At 42.7% G+C, this 22,079-nt stretch overlaps 3 protein-coding genes across 3 annotated transcripts; 2 read left to right on the top strand and 1 right to left on the bottom strand.

Annotated features, from left to right (window-relative positions):
- Positions 1–302: 302 nt before the first annotated feature.
- LOC115671832 (uncharacterized) lies at positions 303–4,705 on the top strand. Its single transcript, XM_030593483.2, has 5 exons — positions 303–535; positions 1,227–1,310; positions 1,523–1,922; positions 3,507–3,547; positions 3,630–4,705. The coding sequence occupies exons 2-5, from the start codon at positions 1,257–1,259 to the stop codon at positions 4,527–4,529; spliced, it is 1,395 nt and encodes a 464-aa protein (XP_030449343.2). The 5' UTR covers positions 303–535; positions 1,227–1,256; the 3' UTR covers positions 4,530–4,705.
- Positions 4,706–15,573: 10,868 nt separating this feature from the next.
- LOC115671724 (expansin-A1-like) lies at positions 15,574–17,765 on the top strand. The gene is made up of 4 exons (XM_030593352.2): positions 15,574–15,618; positions 15,802–15,947; positions 16,513–16,825; positions 16,959–17,765. Exons 2-4 carry the CDS (start codon positions 15,815–15,817, stop codon positions 17,263–17,265), a joined length of 753 nt encoding a protein of 250 aa, XP_030449212.1. The 5' UTR covers positions 15,574–15,618; positions 15,802–15,814; the 3' UTR covers positions 17,266–17,765.
- Positions 17,766–19,805: 2,040 nt separating this feature from the next.
- On the bottom strand, positions 19,806–21,751 carry LOC115671722 (uncharacterized). The gene is made up of 5 exons (XM_030593350.2): positions 21,237–21,751; positions 20,944–21,122; positions 20,782–20,870; positions 20,211–20,363; positions 19,806–20,088 (listed from the first exon to the last, which is right to left on the bottom strand). Exons 2-5 carry the CDS (start codon positions 21,038–21,040, stop codon positions 19,933–19,935), a joined length of 495 nt encoding a protein of 164 aa, XP_030449210.1. The 5' UTR covers positions 21,041–21,122; positions 21,237–21,751; the 3' UTR covers positions 19,806–19,932.
- Between the last annotated feature and the right edge of the window lie 328 nt (positions 21,752–22,079).

Genomic DNA, 22,079 nt, shown 5'->3' on the forward strand with positions numbered 1-22,079 from the left:
TATAGACAAATCGAGTAAGGTTATTACCGTGTCGCCAAGCTGACGAGTGTAAAGTTCTAAAATCAATTGTGCTCATGGAAGGAAACACTAGATGCCTCGTAGCATGCGGGCAAAAGCCAGCCAATTCCTGTGTTGTTTTCCTTCCATGCGGCTTCTGGGCATGTCTAATGTCTAATCAAGCACCTGCCGAGTTGATCACACAGTACTTAGGAGATGATCGGCACGTTAATCTGGGGTTAGGACAAGACACGACAAGACAAGACACCAATTGGGGAAGAAAAAAGCACAGGGAGTATGCGCAAATACGTAAAAGATGGGGGGCCTCAATGCAAAATGACGCAGACACCTCCTTCCCCTTTCCCTTTTCTCTCCGGTCTGGAATTGTTAGGGCTTTTCTTTCCTGAGCGCAATGTCGTGCTCAGTTTCCGCAAATTAGGAGTGTCCCCAAGCACTGCATTTCTCCCAAATGACAGCCACTCTCTCCCTCTCCCTATCTCTATCTCTTACCCGTCTTCCTCGATGACCAATCGCACTGGTAAGTGTTGGCTCCATCTGCTCAAATGGTGTTGATTTCGCTCTGGCTAGTGTTTATCTTCTAAAATGTGTTAGAAATTTTTGGTGGGTCTGTCCGCTTCGGCCTCGGGATGTAGTTTTTGGGTAGCCATTTAACTGGTTTTGGTTATCAAGTTCTAATTTTTTTCCCCTTGGGTAATCTCTTGGTGGGGGTGACTCATGTGGAAATGCTGTTAGTGCAGACTTCAGCTGTTTAGGCACCTGGGGGCTTTCAATTCTTGTCATTTTGGGGTCGGTCTTTTTATAGAAGGGATGTGTTTTTCACTGTAAATTTCGGTTTTTGTTTTGCCGAAGCATGGTTTAGCATGAGATGGTGAAAGCTGAGGGGAAGAAGAGTTGTTTCCTCATGTATTTTTACCGTTCCTGCTTAGAAATTCCGGGAACTACTCTGCGCAGGGTCATGACCGCGTAAACCCGAATTTGCTTGCTATGCAAGATTGTTGCTTGTCATTGTTAATTACGATGCCGATGGTGTTACCTTGTAGCCATGATCTGAGTACCTAGCAATGGCATTCTTGTAGGGATTCTCGGGAACTTAATTTCTTTTTTGGTCTTTAGCTTCCCTGTGAGGTTGTTTTTTTCCGTTTTCCTTTATGTGCCAGAATTTCCTCTGTGATTCCTTAGAGTTTATTATCGAAATCTGGTTACTGTAGGCACAGCTACACATTCTTCAGGATGGATTCATGTTCTTCTTGGACAGTGACAGTGAAGGAGACATGATTACTGTGACTAGGGGGGTAAGTTGTTTATTCGCCGGTATGAATTAGGTGTCCTTCTTGGCCGCAATACTGCCTTGTATTTCAAGCACCAATGGCAGACATTTATTTATTCGGTGAACCTAATTCCTTGACGGAATCATGAGCTGATGTGGTAGAAGCTATTGGATTCATTTCAGTTGATCATTGTCAAGTGTTAAAAGGCTAAGATATTAGCTTCTGGAGTTATACAGAAAATAGCTAAAACGGGGTCGCTCTGTTGTGTGGCTGCAAGGCCACATGGATCACATGCAGCCAGTGGGGACTGGTCTGTGGGCCCACATGAGCCTTACTGGCGAACAAACACTAGCTTTTCGCCACCTCCATCAAGATTGGATATTCGGCTTCAATATGAGGGGCTACCTAATGGTTTACGGGACAGTGATCAGCTTTATCGATCGTCCACGTCTTCAAACAGTAAAGGAAGTAGGGGATGGGTGAGAGGCAACCGTCTCTACAATCATCATTACTCTGCTTCTGATGGTGCAGAGCTGTTTTTAAGTAGTCCATCTGATCAGTCTCAGGGTCCCCAATGGACACCTCCAGCCATACAAGAAATCAACGTTGAGGACTATGGAACTCCAACTAGAAGAGGTGAGCATCAACTGTACATTTTATGAAGCATTTTCACTCTAATATCTTGTCCTGTTAGAATTTGGTTGCTTATTGCTATCCTCTACTGCAAGACCATCTGAAGTTTCCTTGCTTTTTGAGAGTAAGAAGATAGAACTTTCCATGATTCTTTGGTTCTTTGATGTTCGAGCATTTTCTCTTACATTCAGCGTTGAAGTAATAACACATCCCCTTTAAGATTATGATTTCTGACAAACTCATTGGATTTAATTAATTTCTGATATTATTATCTATCAATTGCAGTTCTGTTGGGTCTTCTTAATGGAAAATTTTAAATTATTAGTTGGATACAGGTACTATCATCCTTTGATGAGGTCATTTTTTTGCATGTGCATATGTGTATCTTTTTTTCTGTAGTCTTTGCATAGCCATATGCTTTTTGTAAGTCCGTTTTTGATGAAGCGGGAAGTTTGGCTCATAGAATCTTTTGATTCTTGAAGACCTTAGAACGTTCATTGTTCATGCGCTATTTTTCTATGAATGGCACCCACTTAATGATTCACATGGAACGATTTCTCTCTCTCTCTCTCTCTGAAATAAAACTGATCCCAACCCAACATGTTGGTTTTTCTTGGGATGTGTCAGGTGTTAGTGGCTTGAGCAAAGGTTCTTTTGCATTTTCAAGTGTAGGTCATACTAGTATTGGCCTACAAAGGTGACACTACTCAAAAACATTCGATCAATTTTGAGTTGGTGGGGCCCAAATCCAATGTAGGCCAAATGTGGCTTATGTATTTTCATGATTGTGCTCTTTGAGGATCCGTTATTTGGGCGTGTATTTAGAAGCTGTATATTATGTTGTTTTGCTACGGAAAAACATATCTTCAGTTTTAAATTGGAGCTGTACTAGATAATATTACCCACCGTTACTCTGGAATGCATATATCTTATTCCTAAACTAAACCTTAGAATAACAGATGGCAAGAATTTAGCAGTGTGAGATAAGCTAGGCTAACTATTGACATCTCTGTTATACTGAAGCTGAGATAGCTAGAGCATTCATTTCTGAGATGGGTGGGCTTTCAACTTTTTTATGCCGTTCAAATTACAAGCTAAAACATTCAATTACTTATTTTGATAGGTTACCAGAGGATTGGGGAAGTAAGAATTGAATATGATATCTAATAAGTCTTGGTAAGGGTGGACCACCTCTAGGTCAATCCTGTATCCCCGTTGAATGTGTAAACTTACAAATTTCGAGGGCTAAGTTCTTCCCAGAGACCAGCTCCTAGCCAACCCTTGGATGAGACTGCCTTATGTGTTTTGAGAAGTGTAATTTCAGATGTGAGAAGAATTAACAAGATATACAAGTGGTACATTTCCATCGCCTCGTTTTTCCTGCATAGGCACATGAATTAGGAACCTACTTTTACTTTCCGTTCTTCCTCGCTCTAGATTTTACTTACTTATGGAGCATTCCTAGTAGCATAGAGATGGACCATGCTTCAATGAAGAATTGCTATATTAGACAATTTTTGGTGCCATCCCTATGATTCATAGTGCCAACGTTTCTGAACTTTTGGCAACTTGTTTTTGTCTTGCTAGATCGAGCTTCGCGGTCATTGTCCCTTGCACCTATGATGGAGGTATTGTGTTCTCTCCCCATTGTGATTGCTTGCACATACTAATTGGCATCTCAGAGATTATTTGAATGTATGAACTTCGCAGGGAACCTCACTGAATCAAGATAGTTTAGGTTCTTGTTCATCCCGCTCAGACAGTAGTGAGTCAGAACCTGCATTTAAGTCATGCATGCGCACTCACCGCAACATCTCAAGCCGTCGTTTCTTCGTATCCAAGCCAATTCACCCACTCTCCTTTCCCACCAATAGTCCTGCTAGAGAAGCTTCTGATCCTGTGGCTGCTGGAATCTTGGGGCTTGATGCTTTATCCACTCCTCAAGGAGAGGTCCATCGTTGGAGTAGTGGTAGCAGCAGCGTCGACTTGACAGATGCATTGGAGCCATTGGAATCTGAAATATTTGGCCGATCCTCCCACTCCCACTCATCCGATGCTTTCAGATGCGGGTTGTGTGAGAGATTCCTTTCACATAGATCGCCGTGGAGTTCACGTCGGATTGTAAGAAGTGGAGATATGCCAGTCGCTGGGGTCCTTTCTTGTAGTCACGTTTTTCACGCCGAGTGTTTGGAGCAGACGACTCCTAAGACACGGAAAAGCGACCCTCCTTGCCCTTTATGTGCGAGAGTGGAAGAAGAGAATTCTCCAGAGTTGCGAGCTCTTTCCAAAATGAAGAGTGGCTTTCCTAGGCTTAGAACATTTTCTGAGGGTGGGCCATCTAGGCCTTCTTGGGGTTGTACACAGGTTGGGGACTGCGTTGAAGGAGCACTGCATGCACCCCCTCGAAATGCCATGATATTACTGAATAAAAATCGTGTCAAGAAGAACCTTTCTCTTAAGGGCACCACGAGCAAGGAATATCCTGGTAAGTTGAGAAAAACTGGTTCCCATTCTTCGCAGTTTAGCAGTAAAATATTTGTGGATCAGAACCATCAGGCGGCGGTCGGGTGCTCTGATTCAAAGGCAGGCCCGAGCATGCATATTGGATGACTGCTTGTGAAAGAGTTGACTTCTAATTGTAATCATGTAGTTTTATCCCTGCGATTTGCCTTTTGGGCTGATGGGTCTATACCAGTAGGATTTTGAGACTAGAGAAACCTAGGGATATTGTTGTTGTATGCTTACCACATTTTACTTGCTCAAATCAATTATGGAGGGTTCGGTGATGCGTATGTTCTTCGTAGGGATGACTGATCTTTGATGGGAGTGTTCAACAAGAAAAAGAGAGACAGATGATTAACCTGTTGGGTTGTAAGTCTCTGATCATGGGCCATTAGTGTTAGACACCCCATTGGATTCTTTATAGTCCCATAGAGTTCTCGTGAGCAACCACAATCTCTGCATCCTCTCGAGGATCTTCAGATGCTCGATATATGGCAGCCTAATGTTGCCTAAATTGGTCGTGCCGCATCAAAAACACCAGTGAGCTAAATTTTCGGTCTGATAAGTGTAGTTCTGGATCGAACATTGCTCCGATAAGAGGGGTGTCTCGCGAAATGCCCGGTGTTGAGGTTATAAGTTACTGAAAATCTGACAGATGAAGAGAGCATGTGGCCGCTTCCTGCACTTCTACCGCTGGGGCGCGAAGCATCTCATCTGAGAAGGTTCGACCCGGCTATCCTCCATCGCATTATCTAATCACGAGAGTGTGCAGCCAGGGGACTACGTCGGGTGATTTGAACCTCCTCCACAACTCTCCAACCGCAACGGGTTTCACCACATATCACAGTTTTCTGGACGTTTGAGAGACTCGAGATAAGCGTACCTGTGTCAGCCATCATAGACGACAAGGACTATAAAGATCTAATGGTACCCTTGTCCCAATTTGAGGGGAGAGAGACAGGCACACGGACAATGCAAAGATCGAAGGACTGCAAATCTTAGTTGGATGCAAACACTATGGTCCCCACGAGGACCGTCTTCCGCAAGGTTGTCTTCTACAAATCCCTTGTGAGAAATGTAAGGGCACGTACTTTGCCGTGAGCCGCTTCCATCGTTGCGTGGTAGATGTCCCGTCTTTTTGGGAAAAACTGCCCAGAAAATCCTAAACCCTATCGGTAGCTCAAAACCTTTCAAATGTCCAAATTTAATCTTAAACATTTTGACAACTTGTCAATTTAGTCATAAACATTTTAATAATATGCTAACTGAGCTCTAAATCTATTAACAATCCGCTAATTTAGTCCGTTCAGCTAATTTTGGCCGAAAATCGCACACCAGCCATGCCCTATGGGACAGCTTGTACTCACATGGATAATTTTTTTTGAATTTTTTTTCTTTTTGTCCGTTTTCTTCTCTCTTTTTCTCTTTCCTTCTTTCTCGTCAGCCACTAGTGAAGCTTGCCTTTCCCGGATCTAGCAAGGGTCTAGCCTCGCTAGTGGCAGAACGAGGTTGACCTCGCCCAGTGACAACGAGGTGGAGCCTCGCCAGTGGCAAGGCAAGGTTGAGCCTCACCAGTGGCTAGGCGAGGCTTGCCCTTGTCGGATCTGGCGAGGGTCCAACCTAACCCGAGGTCGGTGAGGTTGACCTTGTCGGCCCTTGCCTCTAGCCGATCGTTGGCCCTTGCCTCTGGCAGGTCGTCGGCCACCGCCGAGGCCCGGCGACTGGCCAAAGGAAGAAAGAAAGAAAAAATATAAAAATTTTGAAATTTTTTTTAAAAAATGTAAACAATTGTCCACATCAACGCCCATCCTACGCCGACATGCAATGTAGGACAGCCGGCGTTAATTAGACCGCCACATCAGCGATTTTCGATCAAAATTGACCAGAATGACTAAATTATCAAATCATTAAAGGTTTAGAACTAAATTGGCGAATCATCAAAAGGTTTCAAACTAAATTGGCACAATTGAAAGGTTTAGAATTAAATTGGCAAAATTGAAAAGTTTGGGATTAAATTGACTGCCGTACAATGAATTTAAAACTTTTCGGACAATCTTTTCCATCTTTTTGTGGGCCGACCCGTCTCCTTCCTTACTTCAGATTCCTCTTCAGACATGTTGGCCCTCCTCCCGCGATGAGAATATGGAAAATTGCAGGTTGTCCAAAATTTTAGTGGAGCTGATAACCGGAAAAGGAAAAAGGAGGGAGGACAAAACAAGAACAAGAAGAGAAGAAAGGAACGTCAGTGGAGCTTTAACTTTTCGGTGCTTCATACAAATCTCACATCGTCTTGTAGAGGTTAATCAAAGATTTTTTGAACCGGACTTCATCTGAAGATCGAAGAGCAAATAAAGGGCGCAACATCAAATCGTACATGCCATGTTCTTGTGAAAAGCTGGGTTCAGTTGCCCTGAAGGTGAGAAGCTTGGTATTTTGATCGTGTACACGTCTTAGGGAAAGATCGAAGAGTAAACCGACAAACGCGATGGGTGCACCGGAATCATGCGGGCCTAGTGCAGCATAACTCTTGATTTTGGTGGGTCTTGATCGGGTAACGGTTGTATCATACTAAAGCTCGCACGGATCCGACGTACCTAATAATAGCTCTACGTATGACGTGATTTCCATTCTACCGTGAATATAATGCAAGCCCTTCAAAGTAAGCGGGCCCTTTTTAACTCGATCCGGCTCGTGGACCGTGGACCGTGGACCCCCTCTCCTTGTACAATCACAATGCGCCGACGTACCCATGAACGGCACCATATCTTACACATCGGCACCGTCGATACGAAGAAGCAAGTCAATCATTTCGACGGAACGTGAGCGAAATCTCCGCCTCACATCAACTCGAGAGTGTAATAGGAACTAGGGTCGCGCACGCCGCGGACGAAGAAGCGAAAGCAACGACGGAAACATGCACTGACGTGGATTTGGAAAAGGATTGGAACGAAATTGTCAATGGAGGAGGAGGGGCATCAATGAAGTAAAGTGGAGAGAACGCTCCACATGGGGGGTCGCTACACCAGAGATATTGTGGATTTGGGAGTCACCGTCGACGTTAATGCCATTACAGAGGGCTGTTGTCATGCGATCTTTGACTAATCTTCTTTCCTTGACCTCTAGTTTTAGATTACGATGGACACAGGCTGGTATCGTGGACATTTCGAGCACCATGTCCGACTGTGAGCGAGATGGTTAGTAGATTTGTCGAATACAAAGAGTTAGAAAACGTTGAAATTCTTAGATCGGAATTGAAGGATCGGGTGTATCTAAGGATGAATGGCTCGAAGTGTGTCGAAATTCTCGCGAAGGCAGTCGATATAATAAGATTTTGGACAATAGAGCGAAATATATAGGACTGGTCGACATGTCGTATCAATGGCCGCCACCATTGTTACAAAGTGCTCAAATGGATACCGGATATGTGAGTGACTATTTCGTACGATGGTAAGCTCGGTTTCTCCTCATTTTTTCATTAGAATACTTAAATATTAAATTATGCTTTTATCTTTCAGTTTAATGACCCTACAGAATTTTACTACTGCTTAAACTATGTGATAGCATTGTTTCTTTTTTTTTTGTCGAAGAAAATTTCATTCATTTTTCCAGATCAAATGTGAGAGGAACATAGAAAGCTTCCAAGCAAAACAAATTCAAGAAAGCTGCAAAACAAAACAAAACTCAGAAAAACAATAGACTATAGCTTACAACTATAAGAACTCTCATCCCAAAAGATCAGATCTATCACAGCATCAAAAAATAATCGACGACCAATCACCAAAACCGTAGTGATGGACACACACCGAGATCTTTCCATCCAGAAACTACGGCTTGCAGTGCGCGCCTACATTCGGCGTCCTCAACATCATCGCCATATGGAGTCAACGACAACAACAACATATTGAACCACTACAGATCTAACGCTTCTAAGGAAATCCCAAATTGAGATTTAGATCGGGAGATAAAGGCTCACAGATTTAGATCTAAACCAAAATCAGGAGAAGAGAGCTTCCGCCAAATCTTGAAGAAGTCATAAAACCACGTTCTGGGCATCCAGCTAATTCTGGTCCTTAGAATTCTATTGCAGAAGATCCTCATGGAGCATATTTATTTCACAACGAGCGAAGAAAAGCAACAACAACGAGCAAAAGAAGACGCTAAAGCAAATGATTTTCCGTTGACTAATCATTTTCAGCAAACTAAACAAGTGAAAGTGCACAAAACTAATTTTCAAAAAATTCTTTTACTCAAACAAATGCATCCTAAAGCTTTGAAATTTTAAGTTAAACACCGCATTGTTTTCCGAACATTCCGCTCGACATCTTCCAAAGTTAAAGCAAAGTCCCATGCAACACGACTTATGTAACTTCCACTAACGGCCCCCGATCCGCAATGGAAAATCTTTTACAGCGGAGAAGCAACCGAAGAAGAATCAAATTGCAAACACTTTCTCCCCTGTCGGCAGCAACCTTTTTCTCCCCTTTTACTCCTGTTTGCTTCCACATTCCTCAAATCTCACGAGCCCTTCAGCCATCGTTTTCCCTTGATCAAACGGTCACGAGTGACTAATCCTTCCCCTCTTTGTCGGATAGGGTTGATGATTGGAATCTTGATGTTGTTTGTTTTAGAGAGGTCACTTTAACCCTACCAAATCGCACTTGCATGACCCGCTATTTGGAAAAAGGCTATGTGCTCCATGCACTCCACCATGTTGGTAGTTGGTGTGCTTTTTCAGTGCATTTTGCTTGGATTTTTGCAGGATATTAAAAGGGAAATTAGAGGAAAAAGGAAGATTAATATAGGGATTAGCTAGGTAGTTAGGTAATCTACCGAAAGGCAGTTGAAAGACATGAACATATCATATCTCAATGGAGAGGTTCATGATATGATAGCTTTCGCTTCCCCTACTTTTATGGAACGAGGCTTCCCATTAATCGCGGGGACTTTGCATGGTGCATTATTAATTCTCTCCAAGCTCGTCCCATGATGCACTCTCCTTATGTGGGGATGATTAAGAAACTCAACTACTTCCTTGAGGAGGGCCATGCATCGTGTACCAAGTAGGTTTCGGCTCGCGTTTCGGTACTTATAGGAGTGTACTCATACGTGATTCGCATGACATGCATTTGGATTTTTATTGATCTTTTCAATTGGAACGGATCGCGAATCAATTTCAAGTTGGCGTTTCAAATGTTTCGCAACCAGATTCAGTGAATCACGGAAGGATCAAGAGATATGCCCCCCAACGATGTGCCTGTATGTTGTCCCGGCGTCGCGATGCTTAATCTTACCTGGTCGAGTCCCACTCCAATGGACGCCCCAAAGCAATGATGAAGAGCGCAAAAACTTTGGTCCGAAATGTGGGGACAAGACTCGGAGGCAATGCTTGTAACCTAATGCAACAACGAGCCCAATACATCCGGTTTGGTAAACGTATCACTTTTCCGCCAAAAAGCATTGCATGACCTTCAGATCGTGCAAATCAAGCTTATCTGTAGATCACGTAACGACTTTTCCCAATTCTCTATACCTCGTCCGCCTAAGGTCGAATGCTACACACGCCCGAGTTTCTCAAGGCAAATTTGTTTCGGCACATAGCCTACTAACAAAGACCGAAGTATTTAATGCGGGTATTGGCTAATCCCAAGACTTTGCCGCGTTTTTGGTTGGAGAGGTGTGTCCATGAGTGGTGTACAACTTTCATGGGAGTGGACAAATGACAAACCCCTCGTTCAATTGTGCTCGAAATCGAAGCCCCCACCAAGATCTTCTCAGAGTACGCGAAATGATTAAAATAAAATTAAACTAACAATAATTTCAGGAGAGAGAGAGAGAGAGAGAGAGAGAGAGAGAGAGAGAGAGAGGGAAGGAGACCAAATGGGGGTGGGCATGTGCAAAGAGTGCAATTGCAATCCAATGAGGACGGACGGGATGTGTCTTTGGCCAAGGAAAGAAAAAGGAGTGGCGATGAGACATGATTAAGCTATAACGACTGCTAGGGCTTTTCTGACGACACCCACACGAGGATGTCGGGACCTTCCAATGTTGTAGGCTTTGTAACGACGAATCTTGTTTTCTTTTAGGTTCATCGAGGTGGTGTGTATTTCCTTCTTCTTCTTCTTTTGGGTAATAGTGCAAAATTTTCATGTGTCTATTGAAAATTGAAATATGAACAGAGCCTTTTTCTTTCCCTATTTTTTTCAAAGATAAAATTCATAGACAAAATTAGTGTAAATGTACTGATTCGGCGCCTCGTCATATGATTTTTACCAAGGTGGCCTGCGTAATCAAGTCAAAATTAAAGACGGGACAACAGTGTCGTGTCATCTGTTTTCGATGGCACGTGTAATAGTTTTGATTTTTCCTTTCTCTTGTCTATCTCCTTCCTCCATGACCCGCAACTTCACAGCGGATACATAGACACCAAGCATTACACTTCAAGTGTTTCGCTAGCTCTTTTTCGGGTTTCTAGATACGAACCTTTCTTTATTAGTTTTACCGTTGTCCTCCTTTATTTGTGAAACTCAACATCCAATGGGCATTAGTTGTGTTTTCGTGATTTTAGATTTTGTATACCATTCTATAGATTTTTACAATTTTTTTATCTAGAATTCAAGAGGATTAATTACTATCTTACCATTATCTAATCTTACGATATAAATCTAGATTATTATTCAAGAGAAACTATCCATTATCTTTTCGTACACAGTAAATAACATTCTCTTGAGTTAGACATGAAGCAAAAGTTGAGATGAGATGCCTGGCCTCCAAATTCTCCAATTGACTTTCCACAGGTGCGTGGGGACATTGGACATGACATTCTGTAAAAAGTAGGAGACAGGAAATCTAGCAAATTCAACAAAAACCCTGGCTTATTGGGCAGATAAGAATCCTATACATTTAATCAAAATAACAAAACAAAAGAAAAAACAAGAAAGGCTACTGTGATTTTAATGCTGTTTTGCTTTTTACTTTTAGAATCAAATCCAAATCTTATAACTCAACCATTTTGCTTTTCTAAAAATTTAAAAATTCTTGAAATTTCTACAAAATATAAAAAATCGACATGCGAACTCGAATATGACTTTTTATAATTTATCACCATTTCGATAGTTTTTTTTCTTTTTCAAATTTGAGAGGACTTTTTGTCTGCACCTCTCGACCTATCTACAGCTGAGGAGAGAATCAAAATCAAAACCCCTGAAAGAGCTGTGCGAGAGACAGTGAAAGGTTTGGGAGGGAACACGAAAAGGAGAGGGAAAATTCTAGCAGAATATCAGTGTCTCTGAACATGTGATCTGCTTTGGCTCGCATCGATGTCAACATTCTTGTCATTAAAGGCACCACCCACAACACAACCATTGGAAAAACAGAAGGGATTGGTTGAAGGGAAGTTGGTAGTAACTCGGACATAAGTACCCGTCTGGATCTTAACCATTGTAATTCAATGTGAAATTCACGTGAGATTCATAAGTTCGCTCAATGTGATTTACCCGTATTCTAGATACACCGAGTCCGAGTAGGCGTTTCCAATCGAGCGGTCCAAAAACTCAATCTTCATGTTGAAAGTCACAAGTTCGATTGTTCAAAACACTATCAGTCTCCAAAAATTTTAATTGGTCTACAGGGAACTGGCTCTGGCGTAGATGTATTGATGGTCCTAGGCTTCATAAAGACAAGCTCACTCGGTCACCCGACGATGCTTCATTAACTCCCTGAACAGAACATTCTAACAATGGACGAGGTAAGTCCTAACTCCGTCCAAACCCTCTTTTCGCATGCAAAAGAAAACCCGAGCAAGTATTACCATTAGTTGGTCGCCTTCAAAACGGTAGCTTTTGGTTTTCACATTTTAATTATTTTTTTTTATATTGGGTACTTGGAATTAACGCCACGCCAATGCTTCGCTTTTGCTAAATCTAAACATCATGCCAATACACATGGTCAATTAGGACATCCATAACAATTTTTGTTGGTCTTACGATATGCATGAAGCACTTGGCATCATCGAATTTGTAGCTAAGGTACATACCTCATGGGATTTTCGGTGTTAACGTTAACAATTTGATGAAACTTCTACTTCGGAAAGGTGTTATATAGATTACATATCTTTCTATGGTAATTAGTTCGATAGGAGACCTATGTCTATAATGGAAAATAGATTTGCTTCAATCTTTTTTCCTTCCTCAGTCATCTATGTTTGGAAAACGAGGCCAAATGAGAGAAATTGAATTTTGGATGGAAAATGAATTTGAAGCACATCAAATTTAAAGAGGGCACTCAACTTTCAGAATTACAAAAATGATAATTATATATGCCAACTCTTTTTTTTTTTTTAAAAATAAATAAAATAAAGTAGTGCAAATATTGAGAAAAATATCAAGCATTAACCAAGTTCTTATCTCTCTAGCTAAGCTCGCGTTGTGGCCATAGAATTCAACAAAAAAAAAAAAGATGAACCCACGAAATTTCTCAAATTGCTTGATTTCCAGTGGCCTCCTCGAGAGAATCTTGAAACGAAGCGTCCCAAAAGAGAATACAAAAGAAATTAAGGACGGATGCGCAAAGAGCCAAAAAGGTGTGTGTGGAGTGCATGTGCGCGGAAAAATGCACATTATCTCTCGAATGGAATGGAGCCTACCCACCATTATTGACTTGAAATCGAGCAATTTTGCCTATTTATTGGGGAGAAAAAACAAAATCAGCGCGCCTAATTTAGATCAATACATCTCGCTACTTTGCAATAGTCAATCCAATAATTACGCATCCGATTTTACCTGTGGACGAACATGTAAGCATACGTTTTGTTTTGTGTTGTTATATGATTTTCACGAGTGCAAGTTAGGGACGATTACAAGACCGACGCTAACCTCATGTATGCTTTGCATTTCCTACTTTGATAACCATGCGCTTTATAACTTAACATTTCAAAAACCTCATGCTTTGTGCCTCTGAAGCCTCGAGAACCTTATGCTTTGCCAGGTTTTTGAGAGTCACGTTCGTCGGATGCAAAACTTAGGGTTTCGAAAATATGAGATGCAAAGTACAAATTTTGAAATGAGAGGATGCAACGAGAAAAATGTAAGGAAGGGGAAGGTCGAGGATGGTTTTTGGGATTAATTAGCACTCAAGAGTTTACTTCCACGTGGCCTTGTCGCATCATCAATTCTTTATATATGCTTGCCATCACAAATCAACTTTATCACATTGAATATAGAGGCAAAGGCTCACGAATTAAATGAAGATAATTTCGTGCAAACTAATAACATTTCTCCACACAACCATGAATATTACGTTACGTTTCTAAATTCTTAGTTTGGGAGGCTTGTCAAGCCGATGATTGATTGACAGGCTGAACACCGGAAATCCCGGCCGTGTTTTCTCGCTAATCAATCCTCGAATGCAATGGCAAATTTCGTTTTCCATGCTGATCCTATTTTCGTAAACAAAATCGACCGATTACAGCTGTGTTTATGGAGGAGATAACCACCAACCCATCGCATTAAACGACACGTATGCTTTTGGAACTTGGAGGGGGGATAGCGAAAGACAGAGAGAGAGAGAGGAATGCTGGAATCCAAATTAGAATCCATGTCTGTCGTACGTGGAAGGATGCTGTCCTTGATTATGCATCATCATTTGCTAATTATTGCTTCTTACGGCATTGGCACCCGTGAACTTCATCGATTAGAGTGCCCATTAATCGTAAAAAAAACTAACTGTTAACTTTTGATTGCTATAAAAGTGACAAGATGTATAGTTCGAGATTTAGTGTTCTGAAGAATTTTTTGGTTTGAATAATCTTTATAACAGAGCTGTCAATCAGCTTGGAGTATAGGAATTAAGGATTGATTGGGTAACTAAGCTTGAGCTTTGAGGTGATAAACATCAACCCACCTTCATGCGTCGTCCATTCCAATGGTCATTCCCTCGTTTACCTAACGGTGAACTAAGTGTCTAGGGGTTAATGAACATTGCCGGAATGAAGCTACTCCTAGAAAGGGAATCAAGGCTAGGGTTGAACGAAGTGTCTCCACTCGTGTAATCATTCACTCGTTTACATAATGGGTGAACTGAGTGTCTAGGTTCTGACCCAAAAAAAGAAGGAAAAAAACTAAGAGTCTAGGGTTAATAAACATGCCGGATTGAAGCTACTCCTACAAAGGGAATCGAGGCTAGAGAGTTTGTCTCCATTCTAGCAAGTGAACCCACGTTGATTCATCAAAACCCTAGAGCTGTAGAGCAGCAACACGCAGAGAGAAAGATGAACCATGTTGGTCTCTCTGGTTTTAAACGAGAATGCACCCATTAAATGAAGCGAACGGAAGTTGGGAGCAACTCCCATCTAATCTCCTCTTCAAGGACGTATGTAGCTGCGAGCTGTAATGATCACTCCCCGTTCTTCCTTAGAGTGCGGAGTCTGTCTGTGTTTTGTTCAACCCAGAAGAATCACGTAATAAAAAGAGAAGAACTCGGTTAACAAGCGACTAATGTAGCAGATCGTGCGATTAACGCATGGCGATGTAACTCCTCTAAGGGTTTCCTCCACTGCTGGTCTAGTGTTCTCTTCTGGGGTTTATAGTATGTTAACTCCATGGAACTGGCTTGATCAGGAACGATGATCCCGCTTAACGACGTATCATTAAGAAGCTACGAAAGAGCATCCAAGAAAGTAGGGGGGGCGGGGGAAGAGAGAGAAGGGGCAGGTGCCGCAAACGGGCGTTGCATGCGAACAAAACGATTGCATGTGGGCATATGGCAGCTCTCAAACACCGCCATCTGTATCTCTGTCCGATCCCCACTTAGATTTTGGAGGGTCTTTCCTTTTCTTTTTGGCCTTTTTTTTTTTCGGATTAAAAACGCCACGAAAACCACACGCTTTCTTCCCAAAAACCGGACTTCGGGCCTCGTTTTACGCAAATTTCGTTCGCTCACTATTTGGAAACCGCTCGTACGGTCCTGCAACAGTTGCAGTCTTTTGGTCCCCACCGAACAGTTCGACAAAGTTTAAGTGTCTGTGTTAGTTGTGAAGCAACTAAACATCCAGAGGCGGTAAAGCAACCCACCCCTCTTCCCAGAACTCCCTATAAATCTCCCACTTAAGCCACCTTCATTTCCCTCACTCCACTCTCTCTCTCTCTCTCTCTCTCTCTCGAGTGTGTGTGTGAAGACTGAAGTTCTGCTCAGTTTTTTGCAGGTAATAATCACCCTAACTCCCATTTTGGTCATTGCTCTAAAAGCGAACTCCAAAAAGCCTCTTTCTTTTCATCCAAACTTGTGCTAAGCTTGGAGAGTGTGGCGTGCTCAAAACTGGAGTTTCATTTTTACCCAAGAATGCTGCATTGCGTAATGGTGTTGATTTGGTCTTTGGGTTGTGCAGGAGAAGCAAAAGAATGGCCGTGGTTGGGTTGGTGATGGTGGGTTGGCTCGCAATGTGGGTGTACTCCGTCGATGGGTATGGAGGAGGAGGGTGGATTAATGCTCATGCCACTTTCTATGGAGGCAGTGACGCTTCTGGGACCATGGGTAACCAGCCCTTCCCACTTCGACACCTCTCTCTTCTTCCTCCTCTGCCTCTTCGTTTTCAAACTCCTTTACTCTGTTTTTGTCTCACTAGCACTGCACACAGCTACTCACTTTGCTAATAATAACAATGATAAGGTAATGACAGCCCACAGAAACGTGTCAATGAAGTCCATTTTCTTCCACATTTCACTGCGGTCCTACTGTTCTGGTACATCTGATGGAAAAATTTCACTGACATTTGTTAAGCTTTCTCACACTTGGCCAAATTTACATTTTCAGGACATGAAAGATGGTAAAGTACAATAATTACATGCACCATAAGGAAAAGAAGATGGAAAAGAAATTGCTTTTTTTTTCCACATTTCCCAAAATTTGTAGGTTAACAGGCATTTAAGGGAAGTCGCTAGCACAACAAAAGAGTCCTCTGCATTATGCTCTGCTTAGTGCCTCCAGATAAATTTCCAATGTCATAAAAGTTTAGACAAAAATCAATCCTGTCACTTCCGCTCGAGAGTAGGAGCTCATCTCTAAAATCCGTCTCATCTTCAAATTTTTGGTCACATAGGCGGAGCCTGCGGGTATGGAAACTTGTACAGCCAGGGCTACGGCACCAACACCGCGGCGCTGAGCACGGCCCTTTTCAACAATGGCCTGAGCTGTGGGTCGTGCTACGAGATCCGGTGCATGAACGACCGCCAGTGGTGCCTACCTGCGACCATCGTGGTCACCGCCACCAACTTCTGCCCGCCCAATAACGCACTCCCCAACAATGCGGGCGGGTGGTGCAACCCCCCTCTCCACCACTTCGACCTCTCTCAGCCCGTCTTCGAGCACATCGCCCGGTACCAGGCCGGGATTGTGCCTGTCGCGTACCGGAGGTACGAACATAGCATCGCTAGGCCCAATTTTTTTTGGTCATATGAAAAAAGTTAGTTGCATGTGTTTGGAGCACATGAACAATGAGGTACGATCGGTCAATTTACAATGTCTAGTGTCGGGGACTATTTGTAGGGTACCCTGCCAGAGGAGAGGAGGCATAAGGTTCACGATCAACGGCCACTCCTACTTCAACCTGGTCCTCATCACCAACGTGGGCGGGGCCGGCGACGTCCATGCCGCGTCCGTGAAAGGGTCGAGGACCGGGTGGATGTCCATGTCGAGGAACTGGGGCCAGAACTGGCAGAGCAACAACTACCTCAACGGCCAGAGCCTCTCCTTCAAGGTCACCACCAGCGACGGCCGCAGTGTCGTGTCCTACAACGTGGCGCCCGTCCGCTGGTCGTTCGGGCAGACCTTCTCGGGAGCCCAGTTCCGCTAGAGAAACAAATATATTTACAGGGACCAGCTAGCGCCGAATAAGACGGTAACGCGCGTCCGACCTATAGGCGAAGATGTGTATATTGTGGTTAGTATAGAGAGTTGTCACCTCAACCCTTGATTGAGATTTGAGTGAGTATACGTGTGTCGTGTTTGTAATATGTTGGCGGAGGCCATTGTGGCCTCCTAATCCTAGCTCCGAACTGAGTCAATATGCGAAGGGCTAATAATTTTACAGTGGCTCTTCTCATGTTGAGGCATTATTTGGTTGCGAGTGGTCCCTCCCTGCATATTTTAGCAATTACAGAAGTGGGCAGTGGTGGAGTTTTACCACCCGCAGCTATGTAGCATTTTGTATTTTAGGAGTCTTTTGCCTTTGTCCTTCTTAGTGCTCGAGAAGGTCATGTTTGTTTAGCATTTGGCTGTGTATGTCCACGATTATAATATGCGGTTTGTACTGTAAACTCCATATTATTCTATCTAAATTGAAGGACTTTTATATGTACTCTTGGAGCTCTATAGTACGTGTTTAAAATGTTTAAATTTTAGCACTCACTTAACGATTCAAGTTTAGCTTACGCAATCGGCATGTCGTTATATTTGTAGCATTGCTTTCGCTTTCAACTCGATGGACTTTGAGAAAAGTCGATCCATGACGACACCGACGTCGGTTTGTTTGTTTTTTGTTTTCGGGTCGTCCCGTCCGAAATGAACGGGATTTCCTTGAGTTTTGGAAAGTAAGAAAGCAACCCACTGAAGGAGAATTGCCTTGTATATACAAGTTGTGTGGTGCTCAGTTGATTGAATCGATAAGAGAAACAGCAAGACATGTCTGTGTCGCTGTCCCTTTGTGCCCTGTTCCTTGGATTGAAGGGGTTTTACTCAGCTCCATTCGGTCCTAAAACACTCGAGCAACTGCGGTAAAAATGGAAGAAGAACCCGTTTGTCGCCTAGGAAATTTTCATTCTCAGTTCCGATGTCCTTTTCTCAGGAAAGTTTTCTGAGCCTGGCATGCACATGCACGCACAGCTGGGAAGCGACAGCAATGGACTGTTTGATTATGACTAATCAATCTCGACGAGATAATGAAAATGTACAATCGGAGCGCCAATCTTCTTCCTATCCTTATTCATTTTGTATTATTACATTTTGGTCCATTGTCTTCTCTTCAAATCGGCACGGGGACGGAGGATTCCAATCATGCGATGAATCGATCTATGGCAATCTTCTGGCCGGGAACGAACAAAGTACCGCGGCGGAATCGAAGTCGATAGAGGAAGGCGACGAGAATCGAGATGTTGAGCACCGCTCTGAAGCTTCCAGGGGGTTTCTAAGAAATTTCGTCTCCATTTACTTCCGTTTCTTCTTTAGTAGCGAACGAGCAGATCGAGTTTGTACAATAGTTTGTAACCGAAGGTATATAACCCCCAGAAGGAGCTTTGATGTTATAATCTGGAAATTAATTCAACTTTTTTGTGATCGTGATTGTTTTGTCTTTACCTGTGCGATGCAGCTTTGGGCCAATGCTTAGAAAGAGAGAAACAAACGTCGTTTCGATCTTTTATGAGGGCATCTAAATCGCCTACGTCTCTTCAATTTGGCCGGTGACTGAAGATTTAAGCCCGAGCTTTTCTCATTCCTCCTGTTTTCTTCTTTCTTCTGTTGAAATTTTCCAGGATCAACCATCATGTGGCCATCACATGGCCGTCCCATTCGGACATCCAATGAGTGCCGTCTCCATGCAAAATAATGAGGCTAAATCTTAGTGAATATCCGTCGGTTTGGCCCATTTGAGCTGGTTTTGGTCACGGGTCAAGTGCCCACAAAGGTAACAGAAGAAGTAGATCCCCCCTTCTACGTTTCTTGATCTCCTTGTGCAAATCCCTGAAAGAGAAAGTTATTCTTATGGTTCGTATTGCTCGTTCTGGTGTTCCTGTAATTTACCGGAACGAAGAATATGCCTAGAGCAGTGAAGCTGCGACAAGAAGTTCATGATTTTCGCTCGACCTTGTCTTTTTTCTTTTGGGGGACTGATTTTTCCCGCTCGACCTAGACATGAGAATGGATTGGAATTCTCTCCCGTAAGTCATGTATGAGACTCATTTGAAATGAGTATGATCCATGAAAAATTATGGTTTCCCTTTAAGAGGATGAACGTTCATACATCCACACATACTTTATAAGTACATCATGCAATAAAATTGTCACATCCCCGTCGAACCCAACATCAGCAAAGTACCACCTCCTTTATCAGTGGCAACAATATCAGGAAAACGCATCTTGCCAAACCTATATTTTCGTTACTACATTGAACGGCCGAAAAATTACAAAATACAAAGATCACACTCGAAACTACCTACTTTGACCCTAACAATGACGCAGATAGCCGAAGAAGAGGATGGGTGAGAAGCTCAGCATTCCTCCTAGATAGATCCCAAAGTTCACTTGCCAATCTGCTAGTTTATTTGCCACTCCATATGATGTTACCAAATCTCCTTTCATTGTAACTGGCACACAAATCGATTAAAACCCAGGAAGCGCTTTTGCCTTGTCAATGTAGATGCACTAAAGAAGAGTCAAGATGAGCATAATAATGTGCCCCACCAAGCAAATTACCCTGGGACAAAGTAACTGGGACTTACAGGAAGCATTATGGACCAAGGCAAATTTAGCGAGGCAAGAAACCATGACGAGCAATTGCAATTTCAAAGGCTTGCATCCTCTCCCCACGAGCTAAACCATTGCGATCATATGTTGATATCTCATTAATGTCCAAGTCGACACAAAACTTGATAAGCTCTTCACCAACACGTCGAGCCACTTCCTGATTGGCGTGAGGTAAGTTCCACACTCAATTGAAACTTCTATTATTGAATAGGAAGTTCTTCATTCCCAGGATTTATTTATCTATCAGATATCCCAAAAAAAACTCAATTTAGGACTTACAATGGTTGTGCACGAGGGATTATCCCGAATGGACTTCTGAAGAGTGCTTCCATAAAACAAACATTTTTTGTTTTGGTCATCTACCAGCATGGCATATAACTGCTTATCTGAACAGAATACTGAAAGCCTTGGTCTTGTAGGGGTGCCGGTATACTGGTTAAGAAGATAGCAATATATATAAGATGGCAACAAGAAACCATTCTTGAAGAAATAAACTGACGAAAGCTCATCTACAATTCTAGAAACTGGCAACAATTTAATCCTAGTATAATTTATATCATGAACTGAGAAAGATTCAGAACAGTGTTGCTACTCAAAGTTTCAACCTTAGATATAAGATATTGCCATACTTGTTTCGGATAGGAGAAACTGGAAACATACATGCAAGAAATAGATGACAGTGTTCAATAACTTCAAAAAAAAAACAAATCCACCAATGAAATTTCCAACAACAAAATGCTGAAATTGTTTTTTAACTTGTTGAATCGATTATAATCAACATATTTAAAAACACAGCTGAGTTTACGTAATCAGAAACAGAATACAGGACATCCACCGGATAAAACAGTACCTTCGTTCGCATTCTCCTGTTTCGGATCTTCGGACTTTCAATTCGGCTATTTGCCTTAGCTTGGATCACCAGTGGCTTCACGAGGAACCCTACAAGATTTCCCATGCGCCCGTTAGCACAACGACCCATGCCGAAGTAAACAAGACGACAAACGTCACGTACTTGTTTCTATTCTTGGTGGGAGCATAAAAGGTTTCGAATTGGGTCCAAAGACAACAGACTTTTCCCACTGCATCACCGGAAATTTCAAAAGAGCCATAATCCAACCCCCGTGGACCAAATTATATCCCCCGAATTTCAACGCAACCGGTCGAGTGAATCACTCACAGAAGCATCACACCCTGCAAAAGAATCGTCGCCAAAAGGGTGAACACGAGGGAAAAAAAGCGGCAAAAGCGGAACTCAATTAGTCTTTGAGACAATTCGTCGAACAGGTCACGCGCGGTTGTCGGTACCCGCTTCTCCTGTCGTAGAACCGAGCAGTTTTTGCTGCTGGGCTTGCAGCTGCATCTTACGTAGAACAAGCTGATGCCATCTTTCGTGGCTTTGAATTCATCACAAGAGCAAAGATGGTACGATAACAATGACTGTCGTGAAAACAGAGTAGCAACAGTCGTTCGTGGAGGTTGGTAAGGACAGTGGCAGCAGAAAGCGATGGCGGTACCCAGAGAGAATTGCCGGGGGAAACGAAACTTAACGGGATCAAAGGGATGCAATCGTCAATGAATCAAAGAGAAAATGAGGGTGGGTCGTGCGTCTTTCGGGCAGGAGGGGAAGAATGGAACCCGAAACTTGAAAGAGGGAGAGAAGAATCACCAACCGGGGCCGATTCGCAGAAGACCCAAGTTCAGGATTTCAGAAATTTCCAGGCGCTTCTTGCACGGAACAAGATCATTCCTTCGCCGCTCAGGCCTATCTCTTGGCAAGCTCGGCCCCTTCTTCGCTCCATGTTTTTGGGACTTCTGTTGGGCATAGACTATTCAAATCCGCGACATGTAAAGGTGGCTCATGTAAATTAGGGAAAATTCTAAATAAGGGCATCAAGCACTCTTATTTTTTCAAACGAGGGCATGAAGTAAATCATATGTTAAATAAGGGCTTAAAATGATTATGTCAGTCTCAAATAAAGGCACGAAGTGGTCATGACAATTTCAAATAAGGGTTTGACTTCGCCAATCGCTGGCCGGGGTAAATATTATGGTCAATCGAGAGCATTTTCGTCTAAAGAAAATTTTTATTTTAAAATATATTTTATTTTTTCTCATTTCTTTTTTTTTCCTTTCCTTTCTTTTCTTTTT

The sequence above is a fragment of the Syzygium oleosum genome, unplaced genomic scaffold (genome assembly GCF_021117445.2).
Source record: "Syzygium oleosum isolate NSW1041296 unplaced genomic scaffold, Sole_v2.1 Sole_v2.03, whole genome shotgun sequence".
Classification (NCBI taxonomy): domain Eukaryota; kingdom Viridiplantae; phylum Streptophyta; class Magnoliopsida; order Myrtales; family Myrtaceae; genus Syzygium; species Syzygium oleosum.

Coding starts and splice junctions, on each gene's coding strand:
- LOC115671724 (XM_030593352.2), top strand. CDS start 15,815: ATGGCCGTGGTTGGGTTGGTGATGGTGGGTTGGCTCGCAATGTGGGTG. Junction 15,948..16,512: donor TGACGCTTCTGGGACCATGG/GTAACCAGCCCT, acceptor TTGGTCACATAG/GCGGAGCCTGCGGGTATGGA. Junction 16,826..16,958: donor GTGCCTGTCGCGTACCGGAG/GTACGAACATAG, acceptor GACTATTTGTAG/GGTACCCTGCCAGAGGAGAG.
- LOC115671722 (XM_030593350.2), bottom strand. CDS start 21,040: ATGGCTCTTTTGAAATTTCCGGTGATGCAGTGGGAAAAGTCTGTTGTC. Junction 20,871..20,943: donor CCCACCAAGAATAGAAACAA/GTACGTGACGTT, acceptor GAAATCTTGTAG/GGTTCCTCGTGAAGCCACTG. Junction 20,089..20,210: donor ATCCCTCGTGCACAACCATT/GTAAGTCCTAAA, acceptor CACGCCAATCAG/GAAGTGGCTCGACGTGTTGG.
- LOC115671832 (XM_030593483.2), top strand. CDS start 1,257: ATGTTCTTCTTGGACAGTGACAGTGAAGGAGACATGATTACTGTGACT. Junction 1,923..3,506: donor TGGAACTCCAACTAGAAGAG/GTGAGCATCAAC, acceptor TTGTCTTGCTAG/ATCGAGCTTCGCGGTCATTG. Junction 3,548..3,629: donor CCCTTGCACCTATGATGGAG/GTATTGTGTTCT, acceptor TGAACTTCGCAG/GGAACCTCACTGAATCAAGA.